This window comes from Paralichthys olivaceus, chromosome 16 (genome assembly GCF_024713975.1).
Source record: "Paralichthys olivaceus isolate ysfri-2021 chromosome 16, ASM2471397v2, whole genome shotgun sequence".
NCBI classification, from domain to species: domain Eukaryota; kingdom Metazoa; phylum Chordata; class Actinopteri; order Pleuronectiformes; family Paralichthyidae; genus Paralichthys; species Paralichthys olivaceus.
The window spans coordinates 16,159,647-16,176,081 of record NC_091108.1 but is presented as its reverse complement, the minus strand read 5'-3'; the positions used below and the strand labels follow the sequence as shown (position 1 = coordinate 16,176,081).

At 41.4% G+C, this 16,435-nt stretch overlaps 1 protein-coding gene across 1 annotated transcript; it reads left to right on the top strand.

The window, feature by feature from the left end:
• Nucleotides 1-1,793: 1,793 nt before the first annotated feature.
• LOC109643660 (KN motif and ankyrin repeat domain-containing protein 4-like) lies at nucleotides 1,794-15,259 on the top strand. Its single transcript, XM_020108840.2, has 10 exons — nucleotides 1,794-2,060; nucleotides 7,295-7,374; nucleotides 7,472-8,884; nucleotides 9,283-9,355; nucleotides 10,029-10,322; nucleotides 10,424-10,508; nucleotides 11,224-11,443; nucleotides 11,529-11,671; nucleotides 12,844-13,044; nucleotides 14,576-15,259. The coding sequence occupies exons 2-10, from the start codon at nucleotides 7,359-7,361 to the stop codon at nucleotides 14,666-14,668; spliced, it is 2,538 nt and encodes an 845-aa protein (XP_019964399.2). The 5' UTR covers nucleotides 1,794-2,060; nucleotides 7,295-7,358; the 3' UTR covers nucleotides 14,669-15,259.
• Nucleotides 15,260-16,435: the final 1,176 nt, after the last annotated feature.

Sequence of the window (16,435 nt, the reverse complement as noted above, 5' to 3'; positions counted from 1 at the left end):
ATTACAAAATGAATTTGTAGCCCACATCCTCCTCAAATATGATGCAACTCTAAATCTTTCTCTGAAATTGCCTTTGAGAACATTTTTGTGCTGTGCCGAATGTGGTCAGTCCGTCAGCAGTCATTTGGTCCAATAACGGCTTGGGTTTTTTCTCTCTCTCCCTCGAGTCAAACCACAATCTCTCTCGGAGTCAGTTGTCTGCTTGGGTAATGGAAAAGGAGTATTTCTTGCTAATTCTTGCTAATTCCTTTTCCATCCCTGGCGGGGCACAACACGGTGGTTGCAACCCCATGAGCGGCTCTCTCCTCATCATGTCATGGACTTTTCATAAGCATTCCCCAGTTTATTTTGCTTTCAAGTTAGACTCAAGTTGGGTGCTGCCAGTACAGCGGTGTACAGTACAGCGGAAAAGGCAATTTCTCATGGCCTGAGGAGACAAACTGAGTCACTTGCACCCTGACACAAATATAGACACAAAAAAAGAGAGAGAGATACAGAAAGACAGGGATGAACACAGACTAAAGAACGAGAAGAAAGAGCATTAGAAAATTGATGTAGAGTCTTCAGCCAAGGTGGCATCTCCTCGATGTCATACCATCGCTAAAGTTATCATGCTAACATACTGTGCCAGCATGTTTATGTGCAATGTTTATCAAGTTTATCCTATTAAGGTATTTGCATGCTAACATTTGCTAATCAGTACTAAACACAAAAAACAAGGGATCAGCAAAGTCATCCTCAGAGGAACATTAATATCTGTAACAAATTCCATATTTGTTAGGATATTTTGTTCATCACAACAAATGGTGATATTAGAGGAAAGATTTAGGGATCCTTCAACACCATAACAATTCAACCTCAGGAGAACATGAACGGTGGCACCAGGTTTTGTATCAATCCGTCAAGTACATGTTTATGTAGGCCTATTTGTTATACTTCAGGTTATGACATGCCAGTGGACTGCACAAAACATTAAATAAAAGTAAGTTCGCCAATGCCATTTTGATTCATCCTTTGGGCACCATGAAAGTCTGTATACTTTTTTTTCCAAGTTAACTGTTGAATGTTGGAACATATCACTGGATAAACTGAAAAAGGAACAGTGCCAGAGGAAATGATGGAAAATCAATAGATTTTTGGAAACTTTATCCTTAGGGGACAATGAATGTCTACATCCATCTGATAGTTGTTAAGATATGTTAGCTTGCATGAAAGTGGTGGACAGACCAACAATTCTGCAATCTCTGCAACCAACTTTTAATGTTTCCCAACATATTTAGTAATAACAGGAATCAAACATGCAATCAAAAACAACTGTTGACTTTGACTGCCCTTTCAAAGAGCAGATGATATGTCTTTCCTGGCAGGATGGTGGTGCCTCAGAGGACGATGATGGTAATGGGCTGAAAAAGGATCCATGAAGAATGAGAGACATGTACCCCTATCAGTGGGACCAGGCCCTCTGTTCTCCCCTCCTGTTCAGTTGATTATAGAGGCCAGAGACCACATAGCACTGGGCAGGGTTACACTCAGCAACAGGGAGGTCTCTCAGGCACTGCGTAGTCACTGGTGTTATCTGAGATGATTATGGACGGTAAACCGTAAGGTGACTCTGGTACTTTCTCTTGCTTCATACCATATGCTCCATACTTTGACCGGCTGTCAGCAGGGTTCCAGAAAAGTTGCTGTCATTCACAGCCGACAAGCCTCTTAACGCCTATTGGCTGCTGTCTCGAGGAGTGGGTGTGGTTTCACATGTCAGCCCCCCAGTTGTCAGTCTTGTTGGACAGTGGGTACTGTAGAAAGGCATGTTCACAAGCCCCTCCCTGCTCCCTGCACTCTTCTGCACACAAGCAACCCCAGCTTCTGTTATGGCAGGGGCTGCACATTGGCATCTCCCAAACTGCTGCTGCATGCCACTCTCCCCGACAGCTCCCCCTGCCTTCTCAGGAGACAGACAGACAGGCTGAGCTGAAAACAGACTGTAGTGAACTGTCTGGCAAACACGCCCTCACATCAGCAGGACAAAGTGGAGGAAACTGCTGAACATATGTCACAAGGTAAGCTCTGATTTAATATTTATCTCATGTCTCTATCTCACAGACTCTGGATGCTGAATGTTGACCTTGAAAGTCTTCGATAAAAATCTGCTCTAAACTCAGGGTCAGAAAAGCTTTTGACTATAAAGTGGTTTAACAAATTGTGTTGAGTGGACCTCTGGGCCTGTGCTGAATAATGATCAGACTTTCAGGGGGAGTACATTTGCCTTTTAAAGATAAAACGTATTATTAAAATATTTACATTTTTATTACATTTCTATTGACACATGCTGAACAGAAATGCACTTGAAGCAACACAAACATGTCCACGTGAACACACACACCCAAGCGGCACACTTTCTATTTTAACCTTGCCATGTTAACATAGCATAGCTTTCCTCAATGCGTGAAGTCACTGGCAGCTGTTTCATCCTGAGCTTTGGGTTCACATACCACTCAATAAAGCTTAGATGCCTCAATGCAGCTCTGACCCTGGTGGTATTGGAACAAGATCAGGACAACTCCAGCAGTCAAAAAAAATCCCCAAGATGAAATACAAACTGAAGAAGAACTCATAGAAGTTGAGATATTTCTAGGGAAGTAATTTTGGAGAGAGTGAGTGAAAAATAGAGTTTTACAGAAAAATAAAGAAGCAGGAGGGGAAAGGGAGCTTAAGTCCAAACAGTTGGCTTTGGTTTCTAAATCAACTCCAAACAGAAGACAGGGTTTAGAGTTATGCGCTGGAAAAACCACAGTCTGTACAGCCAAAAGTTGGAGGAGAGAAATCATTTTTCCAGGAACAGAACATAGACAGGGAAACATTTATACATGCAGAGTACAATGTACTGTGAAAACAGATGGACAGGGTGAAAGATGAAAAGAGTGTCATGGTGTTTAAACCTCACTGTTAGGTTTCCAAGTTCAAGATTACGTCAGTTGTCTCAAATTTTAGAAGTGAGGCGTTCGCTCTGCTGTGTCAAAAAGTGTTTTTTATCCAAACACAAACAAATGAAAATGTCACTGAAGGGATTGCATTTAATCATTATAGGAACATGAATGTTAAATGGACTGTATCCGTGTAGCCTCATTAACTCCCCAAAGCACTTTACAGTGCAAGTAGCATTCACCCACACATTCATATAGCTTTTCTACATGCACATTTTTACTATCAAACACCACCGTGTCAGGGGCAGTATAATGTTTGCATCAAATTGCATGACAGCCCATTCAATAGCTGAAGACATAACTCAAAACAACAAATGTCAACCATGGTGGCACGAAAGGATAAGGATTCATCCTCTGGGACAACAAAAGTGTGCACAAAATTGTGTGGCCTTCTATCAAACACTAATGGACTAATAGACCACATTAGCATGGCTAAAACTCTGCATCTCACTAAACTTCCTGTTGTTCCAACATCGACCAAATGATAAACAATCAATAAATTATCCATTTATGCTTATTTGAGGCTCAAGCATTTATTGTTGCTTTAGTGGGAGGTCGCCTCTTGCTGTGTCATGAATTTAGTTTGTGGCTCAAGTAAAGAATGCTGTGGACAGAGATGTTGTGATTATGAGGTTTATGCTGATGCAGGGAGAGACGAAAGGTCTGTGTGAGAAGGAACACATTTACTGAGACCCTGAGAGTCGAAAAGAACTTGAATCATGCAAAATGCACACCCCAAAAAATTAGCAGCTACGACAAGAGTTTTAGAGGGATACCAAGGAAACTTTATTTAAAAAATCAACTAATTTCAGTGCCTAGCTTAGCAGTACTTTAGTGTTGTGCAAGGCTGCTTGGCTTGGTCTTGTTTGGCTTGGTCCTGTTTTTACATTTCATTTGTTGGGTTTCCTGTGAGGTGGGCCCAGCATACGAAATGAAAACATGTGCCACGGAAATGTGGACAGATTTAGGCAATGACTCACGGCAGTGGCCTGATCGTTACTCTGCTATATTGTTTCCTCTGTGGCAACATGGTCAGGATAAAATGTATGAGTGAGTCTATATTTGTGTGTAAGAAACATGTGGGCTACTGCAGTTTGTTTTTCACTTTGTTTGTTTGAAGCTATGTCTAAAAGAGAACATACTGCTCTTCTTCTTAATGCTACACATTCAAATTTGGATTAAATGTAGCATGTGACATAGCCACTATTCTAAGGATAGTTTAAAAGACTGTTTTGACATTTGGGGAATATTGATTTTAGATGTGAACTCTAATAGTGTGTCACGGTTTCCAGGTTGTGGGATCTCCTTCGATTTGAAATTTAATGGACAGAATATAAGTGATCTTCCCATCAAAGTATGTAAGATAGCAAGTTGGTTAGTAGACAGCATTTTCCATAGAGAAAGGGCTGGATATTAGATTTATTAATTTTCTGTAACTTGTGTCATATTTTGGCTGGATAATGAGGTTGGTCAAAGCGGGAACCAGAGCTAGGCTAGGTGGATCGCCTTCACCTTCAGTGTATTGGAAGGTAAATTAGCCATCTCTTGCAATTTCATATTTCATGGACATAATAGTGTGAAATTTAAAGTAAATATTTTCACATAACTGCAACATTACATTTAGTATGAACTATATTATATTTTTATGTCATACATAGTAGACATCCATTGTGGAGATGAAACTTCATTTTTGCCACAAAGCAATGCTCCTGAAGTGCATCTAGCAGTCGTCTTTCTAACTGGGATGACTGATTGAGATGTCAGCAGTAACAGGTGCTCTGCTGCACAACATTGGTTGACGTAGGCTTAAATACAGCCTCCACTTGCAGTCCAAAGCTTTTTTCTTTTATATTAATGCTTCCCTGGCTATATAGAAATCATGTCCACCTGGTTTGTCCCACTATGTGTAGGACGTTCGACTGAATTATGTTCTATTAGCATTTCAGATAAAATCACATCTCTTCTCATGTAATGCACTTTAGCTTTACACCCACGTGCACGGGCTAAAATTAGACTTTTCAGATTGAGTGCTGAAAGAACGTCACAGAAGTCCACTGGTGTAACAACATGCATGCTGTATCAGGTTGTGTATTCAGTGTAACCCGTGTACTATAGGTTTCTGTGTGGACAACAGAACCAAACATACTGTGAGGAGAAGGAACTCTACTCTGATTAATAATTTTACCAGATTTAGGAAAACATTGTTTAGTTACAGTAAAAAGAGTTTATTAAATGTTTCTCTAAGTAGGCTACCTGGTGGGAAAGAGTCACTGGATGAAACACAGAGAGTGCCAAATACTACACTTTTACTGAGTTACAAAGTACTGCATTTCATTCAGTCTGACTGAAATCTATAATTTAGAATAGTAAGAGCTGTCATATGAGCGCTGACTTTAAATGCTCATACTGTTCTCTGCTTATTCTGTGATCAGATTAATCATATTCCACTTTAATGTCTGCTCATGTTTTTTGCCTCGTGACATCTGATTTTTGAGAAAGTGGCTGATTTTGTTAAATGAAAAAATGTGATTTGTATTTGTATTAAAGCTACTGTAGTCAATACTTATGGACAACGGCTCTAGTGTCTATAATGAAAAAGGGGCAACTTATCATGATAAATCCACATATCTGTCAGAGTCTGTCACCTGACTCTGTAGTTCCCCTCAGTTCTGCACAGCACTGTTGGAAACTTCCAGCTCACTTTGACTTTTGGCTTGAACTGTTTTTGATCACCATCACAGATCTTTGTAGCTTTGTTTTTCAGCTGAGAGAGGCAGCTGTTTTTGACAATTACAGCTCCCGTGAACCTTCTGTAGACTGAACAGTACAAAGTCAAAGTTAGAGAAAAAGTTAGTTGAACTAAAAGCAGAGTGAATATTGGTCTTAAATTCATTATTAATCAGGAGTTTCAACTGACATACTTGTACTTATAGTTCTGGTAACCCCCAAAAATGTGTAACTGCAATTTCAATGTACTGTGTCTTCAAAATGCATTGATTTAAAATCAGTAGCAAAACCATATTTGCTGTTAGTAATAACATCCTGCCCTATTGCAAGTTCACACTCACTGAAAGAAAAGTTTGCTTACTGGAATTTAAGATATTTTCAAAGAATAACATCTGTTGTTTAATATTTGAACCCTATATGTGACATGCTCCACCCATCTGGAAACTACCAGACAAGGTGTGCCTATTGTTCTGCATGCAAATACAGCTACAACTGGTACCACTGAGTTCAAGAACACATATGCATCGCTGTGCATAATTTGCTGATTTGTTGCTGTTTGTTCTTGGCCATCAGAGAGGGTGTGAAAGATGGAAGATAAAATTCCCAGCAGGCCCATTTGGTGGTGTTTGTCTGTTTACTGCATAGCTGACATTGTTTGGGGCTGCGGCTCAGTGGCTGCGGTGTCTCAAGAGGACAGCGAGCTGCCACAGAGGCTGGTGGTCAGGAGAGGGGAGGGCCGTTTGTGGGTGGGGGGTTGGGGGGAGGGAGGAGGTGAGGCTGGATGGGAGAGACACTGAGTGAATACTGGAATACACAGAGAATAATCATATATAGAGTAGTAAGATCAGGGAATTGAAATGGGAGTAGAACCATCTGCAGAGTACTAATACAACTGTAATGAAACACAAGAGAGTAAAAGGAACTAACAGTCAGAGACAGTTCAGTAAAAGTAAACCAAAGGTCTGTAAGAAGACTGTAGACCTAGTAGGAGAGAAAGTGAGAGAAGGAAGGGAGGAACGTAGTGAGTCAGAACAATGGTTGTCTGTATTTACGTCTGTAGGAGTATATTTTGCCTCGCTGGCCAATGCTGCTAGGCTGAACGTCTCAAGTTATTTTCAGCTCTAGTCCTGGATGGCAGGGCTGTAATCAAATGAAGATCAGGTCTGCCAGCATTGAATAATAACTGCCTGGTGCGTGGAAGAAATGAGGCAGTGACAGTGGGAGAAAAACAAAAAAATATTTTAGAGAAGGAGAGAATGACAGGGAAGAGGAGCGAGATGGTGCTTGAGTGTAATTGGATGTTTGCGTTTTGTGATCTGTGGGAGAATGAATAACATTGTAAATGTAGAGCAGAACGGGACTAATGCTGTTCATAAAATTAAGGCTGAGTCACCACAACCTTTGCTAAAAATTCATCAGTTGTGACACCACAAATCCTGCCTGTGTTCATCTGTTCATTATTTTATGAGATAACCACACAATAATCACTTCTACCACTTGTAAAAAAGTCCCTAACATGTGTGTCATAAGTAACTGCCTCAATTAATTCCTCTACTTTGTTATTATTTTGTTTGCTTTGTCAGATACCCAAAGGTCACACCAGATAATGTGACAACAAATTGTTTGGACAACTGAACAGAGCTAAAGATGGAAAGACAAAATGGTAAGAAAGTCAATAAAAAGTTTTTAGAGTTTGACTAAATGAGCCCTTTAATAACCCCTTTGTGATGGATACTAAATCAGTGTTTTGACATGTGCAGGAAATATCTCACCTCATAAAACTAAAGAGAATGGAATTAAAGGGAAGCCCCCTTACTCAGTGGAGACCCCTTATGGCTTCCGAATTGACCTGGATTTCCTGAAATACGTAGATGACATAGAGAAAGGCAACACCATCAAAAGAGTCCAGATTCAGCGGCGGAGCAAAGGTACCCGTGCAAGCACTCTTCCCAGGCACCTCAACCCTTCTGGATCTGGCCACTGCTCGAGCCTCTGGGGATCTACCGGAGCTCTTGGCCCAAGGTCCCGATTGTCTGATGCCCATCATCATAGCTATACTTCGTGGGCATGTGATCACAGAAGACCCCTTTCTCCCACAGGGCTCAAGTCTTTGGCAGAGATGGAGGCCAGAATCAAGGAGTTTGATGAGCAACCTTTAGGTGAACACATCAGACCTCATCTCCTCCGTGCCTCTAGTCTGCCTCTCACAGTACTACTAAGACAGAGCTCAGAGTCCACAGATGACCCCGGCAGCCTTCAGGGTTCTAGGGATCACCTAGGAGGAAGAAACACCTCCTGTGAAGACATTTTCTACTCCCAAGATAGCCCTCGTCCTCGGGACTGCTCAGGGCTGTTGAGGCGTCTGACCGAGGCTCTTGAACGTGTTGGGGAGCTGGAAATGGAGGTGAGGGTCATTCCAGAGCTCAGGGCTCAGATCTGCATCCTCCAAGAGGAACGAGAAATGCTCCGTCTGGGCCTGAAACCACAGATCCAAGCCCCTTCGATGAATGGAAGCACAGACCCTCATGCTTTGTCCCACTATGGCACCAGGGAAATCAAAAGGCCTCGGCATGAAAGTCACGTTATGTTTCCTAAAAATCATATTGTCAGTCAAGACGATTCTAATCCAACACATGAGTGGAGGACTAGTACAGATCTGGACGAGCTGCTGACGGTGACGTCTCTGCAAGCGAAGGTGGCTATGCTTGAGCAGAAGCTCCATGAAACTGGCCTGGAGCTCCAGAGGGCCTTAGGACTGCTGAGGGAGCAGCAGGAGGAAAGCAGGAGGAAAGACAAGAAGGTGGAGCACCTTATCACAAATCCTGCGGTGTGGGTCCGGGCAGAGAGGGTGGTTGTGGACCAGGACGGAGATGAGACGGTGGTGAGACCTGTTGAGGCAGATTATGATAATATCAGCTCCCTGAGTGGTGCAAGAACTGAATGTGTAGACACAGCAGTAGTCTTCCGCCACATAAAGAAGATCAAGAGGCTCCTGGATCAGCAGTGGGAGTGTTTGTGTGCCGACAGGGAGTCAGGAGAGGAGGGTAAACCACTTAAACATCCAGACCCTAAAGTCAACTCCCTGCAGCAGGAGATGATGGGACTTGTTGACATCCTCACCTCCTACTACATCCTACATGGACACGGTGATGGAGACAGGATTCAGCATGAAGGTACTGTAATCCAGAGATTATACATTACATCACAGTAACTAATGTTCACTGAAAAGTCAGATTTGCACTTACACAGGCCTAATCCTCCAACAGACCATTTTAACCATAGTTGTACAGTGAAGAACTCTCTGACTCTATGCTCTGTGGCATCCTCTGAATCAACAGCTGTCAAAGGTTAAATCTGCATCAACAAGAGCGAGTTGATACGTAGTCTTTGGTTGTTGTAAAACCAGAGGCTATGTTTGAATTTATTTTATTTCGCCACTTTACTGTACACTTAAAAATGTTTACAATTGGTAACACACAGATTAATTAAGTGTGTTCAGACTAATGTAAACAAGTTATAGTGTGAACAGTTGATATTCCATAATATCGTCTGTGTCTCGTCTTCCCTGCAGCCTTTAAATCCATCATGAAGACAGATCACGTCCAGACGTCAACAAGCCAACATTCTGGAGGTGTTAATGAAGGGTTAGTAAACAGCTCTAACTGCCTCTACTGAGCTTAAAAGTAATGTTTATTGGAACTGGACTGAACTTGAGGTTCTTCAAGCTACTGTTGCTGTCTCTCACTGAGAAAATTATAATAATCTAAATCTGAAAGATGAATACCACTCCCTCTAAAACACAGACTCCCACGTCTGAGGACGACAGCATCACAATGAACATTCTTCATTTTTCAATACCTCATATGAAAATGTATTAAATCGTTCAAGGACAGAAGGACAGAAAAACGTTTTTTTCTTTCCTGTTCAGAATTACAAAAACCTTGAGGAGGCTATAAAATGCACTTGTTTGTAATAATCAGATTAATTTTAGATTTTTTTAACTTTGTTTTTTAATGTCCAGCCACAGATTTTACAGGACTGGACTAAAAAAATTGTTGTATTATCCGAAATTATTCTAAACATGAATAATCTCTTCCAAATACCTTACTCCAAAATGAGCCAAATGAGACATGATGGATGGATTGGCTTTAATGTTGATTACTGAAGCAAATTTCAACAAAGCAAAAGATTTAATGCGGTTTTTCAGGAAATTCAAACTTTTTTTTTACATTTGAGAGATCCACAAATTCAGTGCTGACAATGATACGACACAGTCATTTTCCCCATCTAATTTTCTTTTCATTCATTTTGATAAAGAACAACCACGAGTGGAAATCCACTTGGGAGAGAAGGTGTGAACAACAGTGTCCATGGCATTTGGGAGCAGAAGGAGAGCAGCACCAGCCCCGGAGACATGGCTGCTGCCCAGGTGGATGCAGACCCAGAGATGAGACGGATGGAGGGAGAGCGGCACATGAGCCCAGACGCACAGATGATATCAGTAGGAACAGGATCAGGGCGGACAGATGGAGGCGTAGCGTCTGTGGAAGCTGAAGCTCTGGAGAAAATGGCCAAGTCGAAACCAAAGCCCCCAGAAGAACAGATGGAGAGGTACTCTGGCTCAGAAACAACTCAGGGGGGCATTCCTGAAGATGTGAGATAAATCCCCCTCTTTCTATATTTCACCAAGCATGCATGTTTTTCTCTTTCAGGGAGACTGTGAGTGCAGATTTTATGGTCGCATGTCAGTTCCTCAATGATCACATGGAAAACATGGATAACCCCAACAATGATATGGTACGTTACTTGGATTGTCTTAAAGAGATTTTTGATTAAAACTAAAGAAAGTCATTCATTAATACTGAAGCTGCTTAAAGTAATGAAACTCAAATGTCTTCGGTTAACGGGATACATTACTCAACTTACTAAATGTATCTTAAAGCTGCCTAATCAGTATGTTGTATTGTGGATATTTTTGAGTTATTTACAAACCCACAGAGAATTATCACTTAGCTCAAGGCATTTTTAATTTTTTTTTTCAATGCATTGCTTTCATTTTGTAGCCTGTAGCTATACTGTCTCACTCTTGCTTCTCTAATGAACCTTGTTCCCAGCTGTTTTCAGTGGGAAATGAAGCATAAGGAACCTCCTCATCAAACAATACACATAGTTAACAATAAGCTTTTTGAACAAAACTTAAGCAATTTGTTGGTGGAGACCACAATAAAGTGGATATTGGACTTTGGGCAGGTGAACATAAACACTGCACCAAAAATAAATTGTGATGTTGCCACATGTTTGCTGGATGTGAAAACAGGTCAGTTGTTAATGTTCACATTAATAACTTATTATACTGTGACAATTTGTAAGTGTAAGCCAATTAAAACAGCTTTAAAGTGTGTCTATTGAATCAAAGATGCTTTTCCCAACATGTACACTGTGCTGGTCAAAGCCATGTCAGAAAGCATCATCCACACTTTTTATCCTTCCTATGTACTGTCTGTTTTCCCAGAGGAAGGCCCTGGTGGTATTGTTTCAGTATTGGTTCAGTGCGGCGGCAGAAGAGGGCTCAGTGGGCAGCAGGGTGGCTGTGTACCTGAAGGAGGTGAAGAAATCCACACCGGCACTACTGGCCTTCCTCGTCAACCTGGCCGACGACAACGGCAACACGGTGCTGCATTACAGCGTGTCCCACTGCAACTATGGCATCGTCAGCCAGCTACTGGACACAGGTAATACCACGTGTTACCATGCAGTTATGTACGTAGTGATAGGTGCAATGTAAATGTTTATGTTGTTTTTATCTCTGTACCTCAGGTGTAAGTAATGTGAACCTGCAGAACAACGCTGGCTACACAGCAGTGATGCTGGCCTCACTGACGGCCCCTGACGGCCCCGGTGGCATGGAGGTCGTCCGGAAGATAATGGAGCTGGGCAACATCAACATTCACTCCAGTCAGGTAACACTGTGATTAAAATGACAGAAAATGAGCAATTCCCTTAAGATGGTAACATCCTGTGGAGTTTAGTGAGATAATAAAAATCTCAATTTACATGGCAAAGTGCTTTACAAGGAAGGATCAACGAAAATAAGACAAAGGAACATGAGCAGAGAAAAAAGAACATTAAAATAGACAGAATTGAATTATAAATAAATAGGATTAGTACATGTAAATAAGAGCCAAAGTCAATCATCTAAAAAAAGCCATCATAAAAGGGAAAGTTTTAAGAGGGGATTTAAAACGAGCAAGGGAATTAGTCTGTCTGAGTTCAACGAGGAGCAATTTCCATAATGAGGGAGCTTGTTCTGATCTAAATGGAAGATTGCATCTACTCCCTCACAATATAAAGGGTCACTCCATTGTTTTTCACATCAGTTTGTATTTCATGATAAATACAGATCAGTTGTATAATTTCTTCTTCTGACGGGAGCTATTTGAACTCTTAGAAAATATTTGTGGCTTGAAGCTTCACATTTTTTTACCAGAAAGCCTATGAAGGACTTGGGGGAGCAGTTCAAAAGATCGGCCCCTCCCCATAAACCAATTAACTGGTTGCTTAGGGCCACGCAGCCACCAGGGGGCCCCCAAAGTCATACATCGTACTTGGCTGAATTAGGGTTGCTAATATAATATGATGAATATGATAAGGCAACAGCGCGAGTCATCGCATATGTTTGATCCAATACTGGCAATAATCGATGTGTCCAACAAATGCAGGTCCCCTCCGTCAGTAAGTGACACATATGCAAATATTTGTTTCATAATAAGGTACCTTTAAAAAGTGAAATCTATATTCCAACACTAAAATATTAAATTGTTTGAATACAAACTGACTATCATGTTTGATTTGATTATAATGACAGGGACAAAGCTTTTCACTTCAAATGAATAAGGGCTATAACTGGTCTGTCCACTTCATGACATGGCTGCCAAACCTTATCCTGCTTAGGGCCCACAGATGTATAAAAGCCATGGAGGGTCAAATGAATGACACTATCTTGCATTATGGGAAATATAGACTGTTATGTTTTTGAAGCTTGTTACAAACTTCATTTGCATCCCCCTAAAGAGTCCTTTATCAATAACAGATCTCCGTCTGTGTCCCATCCTCTCTTGCTCTTTCCCCACAGACGGGCCAAACAGCTCTGCACTTGGCAGTGAGACACGGCCGAGTCGTGATGGTCCGCCTGCTGCTGAGCTGTGGAGCTGACACCAACAGCCAGGACAGCCAGGGCACCACAGCCCTGATGTTCGCGTCAGAGAGGGGCCACACACACATCGCACGACTGCTGCTGGAGAGGAGCCAGTGTGACCTCACCCTCACTGACAAGGTGACACTGAAGCACACAAGTCCCATAGAGCACTTATTTCAATTATTATCCCCTAACTGCCTAGTGTGAGATACAAAGTTGCAGTTGTCGCAGTATTTTATTCCAAAAGAAGAAAAAGACATTTTCTTTCAAATTCTACAGGCAGCAGCCTCAGGTAATTCAATTTCAGAAATTCAAATAACAACTCCAACTCGATTTCTCTTGTGAAACCCTGTTTTTATAACAAAAAGGCACAACTTTACTACGCACATATCTGAACTCAAAAGGAGCTTGGGTGTATGAAAGTGTGAATGTTTAGACTCACAGTGTGTGCATGTGGGTGGACTGAGCGTGTGCATGCAGCAGAATAGAGCTTTCCCAGGATTAATCAGGGCTACAGTAAGACAAATCTCCTTGGGCTGAGATGAGCTAATACGCCAACAGTAATTTATCTGCCAGTCTGGAGCGAGAGGAGGCAGGGAAGAGAGCATCCATATGCATCTATTACTTTTGATGCAGTCTACCTTAGTTTCAGAGAAAGAAAAGACCCTCAACCACAGGTGTCCAGTTTTGACTCACATATTTCACCCTGACACAAACCCTCATTAAATCAACCAATTAAACTCTGATAATGACCCATTTATCTATTGAACTGAAACCTTGCTGATTAGTCTTTGATTTCAAGGTGCAGCCTCAATTCTGCACCAAGAAACTCTTCCAATGAACACAATGCTAAGAGTCTCCTGCCATGCAGAGAAGCTGTGTACCTGAGCCACACACTTCTGTCAGCATTAGAATGTAAAATATATTTATATTATTCAACATGTTACATAATATAATATGTCTAATCATTTAAGAATTCTCTGTGTGTCTGTATGTGGAATGAATATCTGAGGAACCATTGGCTTCACGCTTGACAATTGTGTTATTAAAGGCCCAAGGAAGTGCAGTGTCTAATCTGGTGTTGAGACACTTTCAGTATTTATAAACTGTGAATGCAACTCTCTGAAGCAGCAGTGGCTGTGACTCATCAACATAAGTGACGTTGTCACGACAACACCACGTTCATGTCAATGGCAACGGCATCTGCTAAAACCTGGTGAACAGAAACAGGTGAACAGCTCTTTGTGCAGCAGCGGAGGTGCAGCTTCAGGGTTCTGTGGCCTGAGTCAAGCAGTAGGTCTTTACTGGTCAAGGCTCAATTACTGCAGGTCACTTTTAATTTCAGAGGAAAAAAGATGCAACCAGCATTACCACAGGCCACCATTCCAAACAGGCAGGTTTAGAACAGCCACTGCAGTAATTTGTCTAAAAATGCAGTAGTTTCTCTAAAATCAAGAGTAAATCTCTAGGTGGTGCATGAGGAAATCTCAGGGGATCAACAGAGCCAGTGGGATTCATCCTCAGGCAACTGTGGAATTCTTTATAAAAGTTCAAAGAAATCCATCCAGTAAATGTTGATTTTGAATACTGCTAGCATGGCTAAAATTAGGTGGACAAGTCTTTATCTTGTGTGTCAAACTTAATTTGGCTTTTTCTTTCTATCCTCCAGCATGGTCAAACTGCCATCTCTTTTGCCATGCAAGGTTCTCATACGGACACAGCCGCCCTCCTGCAGGCCCACGCTAAGGCTCGACTTCTGTAGAGCTGGAAAGCAGAACAGAATCTGCAGATACAATGAACCACTCACAAATGCTCTTTTCTGTCTGATGCACCTAAAAATGCAGTTTAAGGTTGATGCTATGTGCCTGGATTGAGCTCCTTCTTTCATGATATTGTTTTGGAATCATGGAGTTGTGCTGCAATTAACTCAAGTTTTGTAAGGGATGACATCATCAATGAGAAGGGAGGGGCTTTGAACAAGTGTTTGTTGTGATTGCTAGTGAAGGAAAATGTGTTTTCATAGTTTCATAGCTGATCTTTGCACAATCAAGTAGCAGCTTCCTTCTGCAAACTATTCAAGGAAAATATATATTTATTATAAGTAAATTGTTATTGTCATGATAAAATGTTACCTATCACAGTTGCTTCTGTTTATAGAGGAAAGGCAGAGGCTGCAATTTCTATTATTGCAGCAGGTCAGCACTTTTTGAATTAAATAAAATATATCAAGTACTTGTTGAATGCTGCATGTTATATAGAAGACAAATGTAAAACCAACCTGTTGATTTCTCTCAACTGCAATTTCAATAATGATGTTAACATTGTTTTTAATAAAATCTGAGAAAACTGATAATGATGATGTGTATTTTCAAATAAGCAAACATGCCCTTAAATACAATTGCTGAATTGTCAGGCTGCACTGTAAATCCAGCAGGGGGCGCAGTTCCCCCATGTCAGCGTCACTACTACCTGCCAAGTCAACTAAAACACACATACATAGAGCAACAATATTCTCAATTCTTAAAATGACCAAACCCAGGGGATTAGATCTAATCCCCTTCAAGTGTGGCAGACAATTATAAACACGACACCCACTGAATTGCACTAATTCCTCTCTGAGAGACGACACAATAACATTCACCTGCAGTCCCACTGCACAGCAGCTGGACAGGCCCAGTCAGGCGTGAAAGCAGCTGTGTGTGTGAGTGGCCCTTTGTCCCTTCAGCCCATTGGGGAACAGTAAGTGTCAGAGCTTTATTTTTGCTGCAAAGACTTGAGATTATTTTTGTGTGACACAGAGGATTGAGCGTAGAGACGGAGGAGGAGGCTGGATTTCCGTTTGAACGAGCAAAGCCACCTCATTTCCCCTGGGGATTTTTTTTTCTCCAGCCTCGCTGACCAACTGCCCCGCTGTGATGAACCCTTAAATCAGCTCCTTCTCTAGGGTCGCAGATTAAATCTGAGCAAATTCTCTTATAAAGTGAGGCTCGTACTGTTACCTATATTTAAAACAATGTCCTGAAATAAAAGAACAATAGAATAAAAGACCATAACAGTATGTATTGATGTCAGTACAAAGGCCACAGAGATATATAGACATATACCATCCCCCACCCTGACAGACCTTCACACCACAATGAATAAAGGTTGACGTGTTATACTGGGACCAATGACTGAATTTCTGCTGCAGGCACCATGAGATTAATAAAAAACTAAAATACTCATTACATAATATCCTAATGGGGTGGGAGGACAACAAGGAGGCTGATGAGTCTGAAGGCATTTGCCTGGTTTCCCTTTAATAATGATAATGGACTGGATTTATCTGCCACGGTTTTCCTCTCTGCTGATGGATCACACACAGTCAGGATGGATGTAAAACAGCATGGGCTCATAATAGATTTTGAATGCATGAATAAAACATTCTCCTTCTGTCAAATAAAATGGGAATTCGTGAGCCATAAAACACACATTGCTTGAATCAAAACATGTCGGCGTTTTGCTTTGGTAGCCTTACTTAAGTCTGGTA

What these genes read in the sequence shown, in the direction of transcription:
- LOC109643660 (XM_020108840.2), top strand. An exon ending in CAGCCAGCTACTGGACACAG is followed by an intron (nt 11,444 to 11,528) that starts GTAATACCACGT and finishes TCTGTACCTCAG; the next exon opens with GTGTAAGTAATGTGAACCTG. An exon ending in TCAACATTCACTCCAGTCAG is followed by an intron (nt 11,672 to 12,843) that starts GTAACACTGTGA and finishes CTTTCCCCACAG; the next exon opens with ACGGGCCAAACAGCTCTGCA.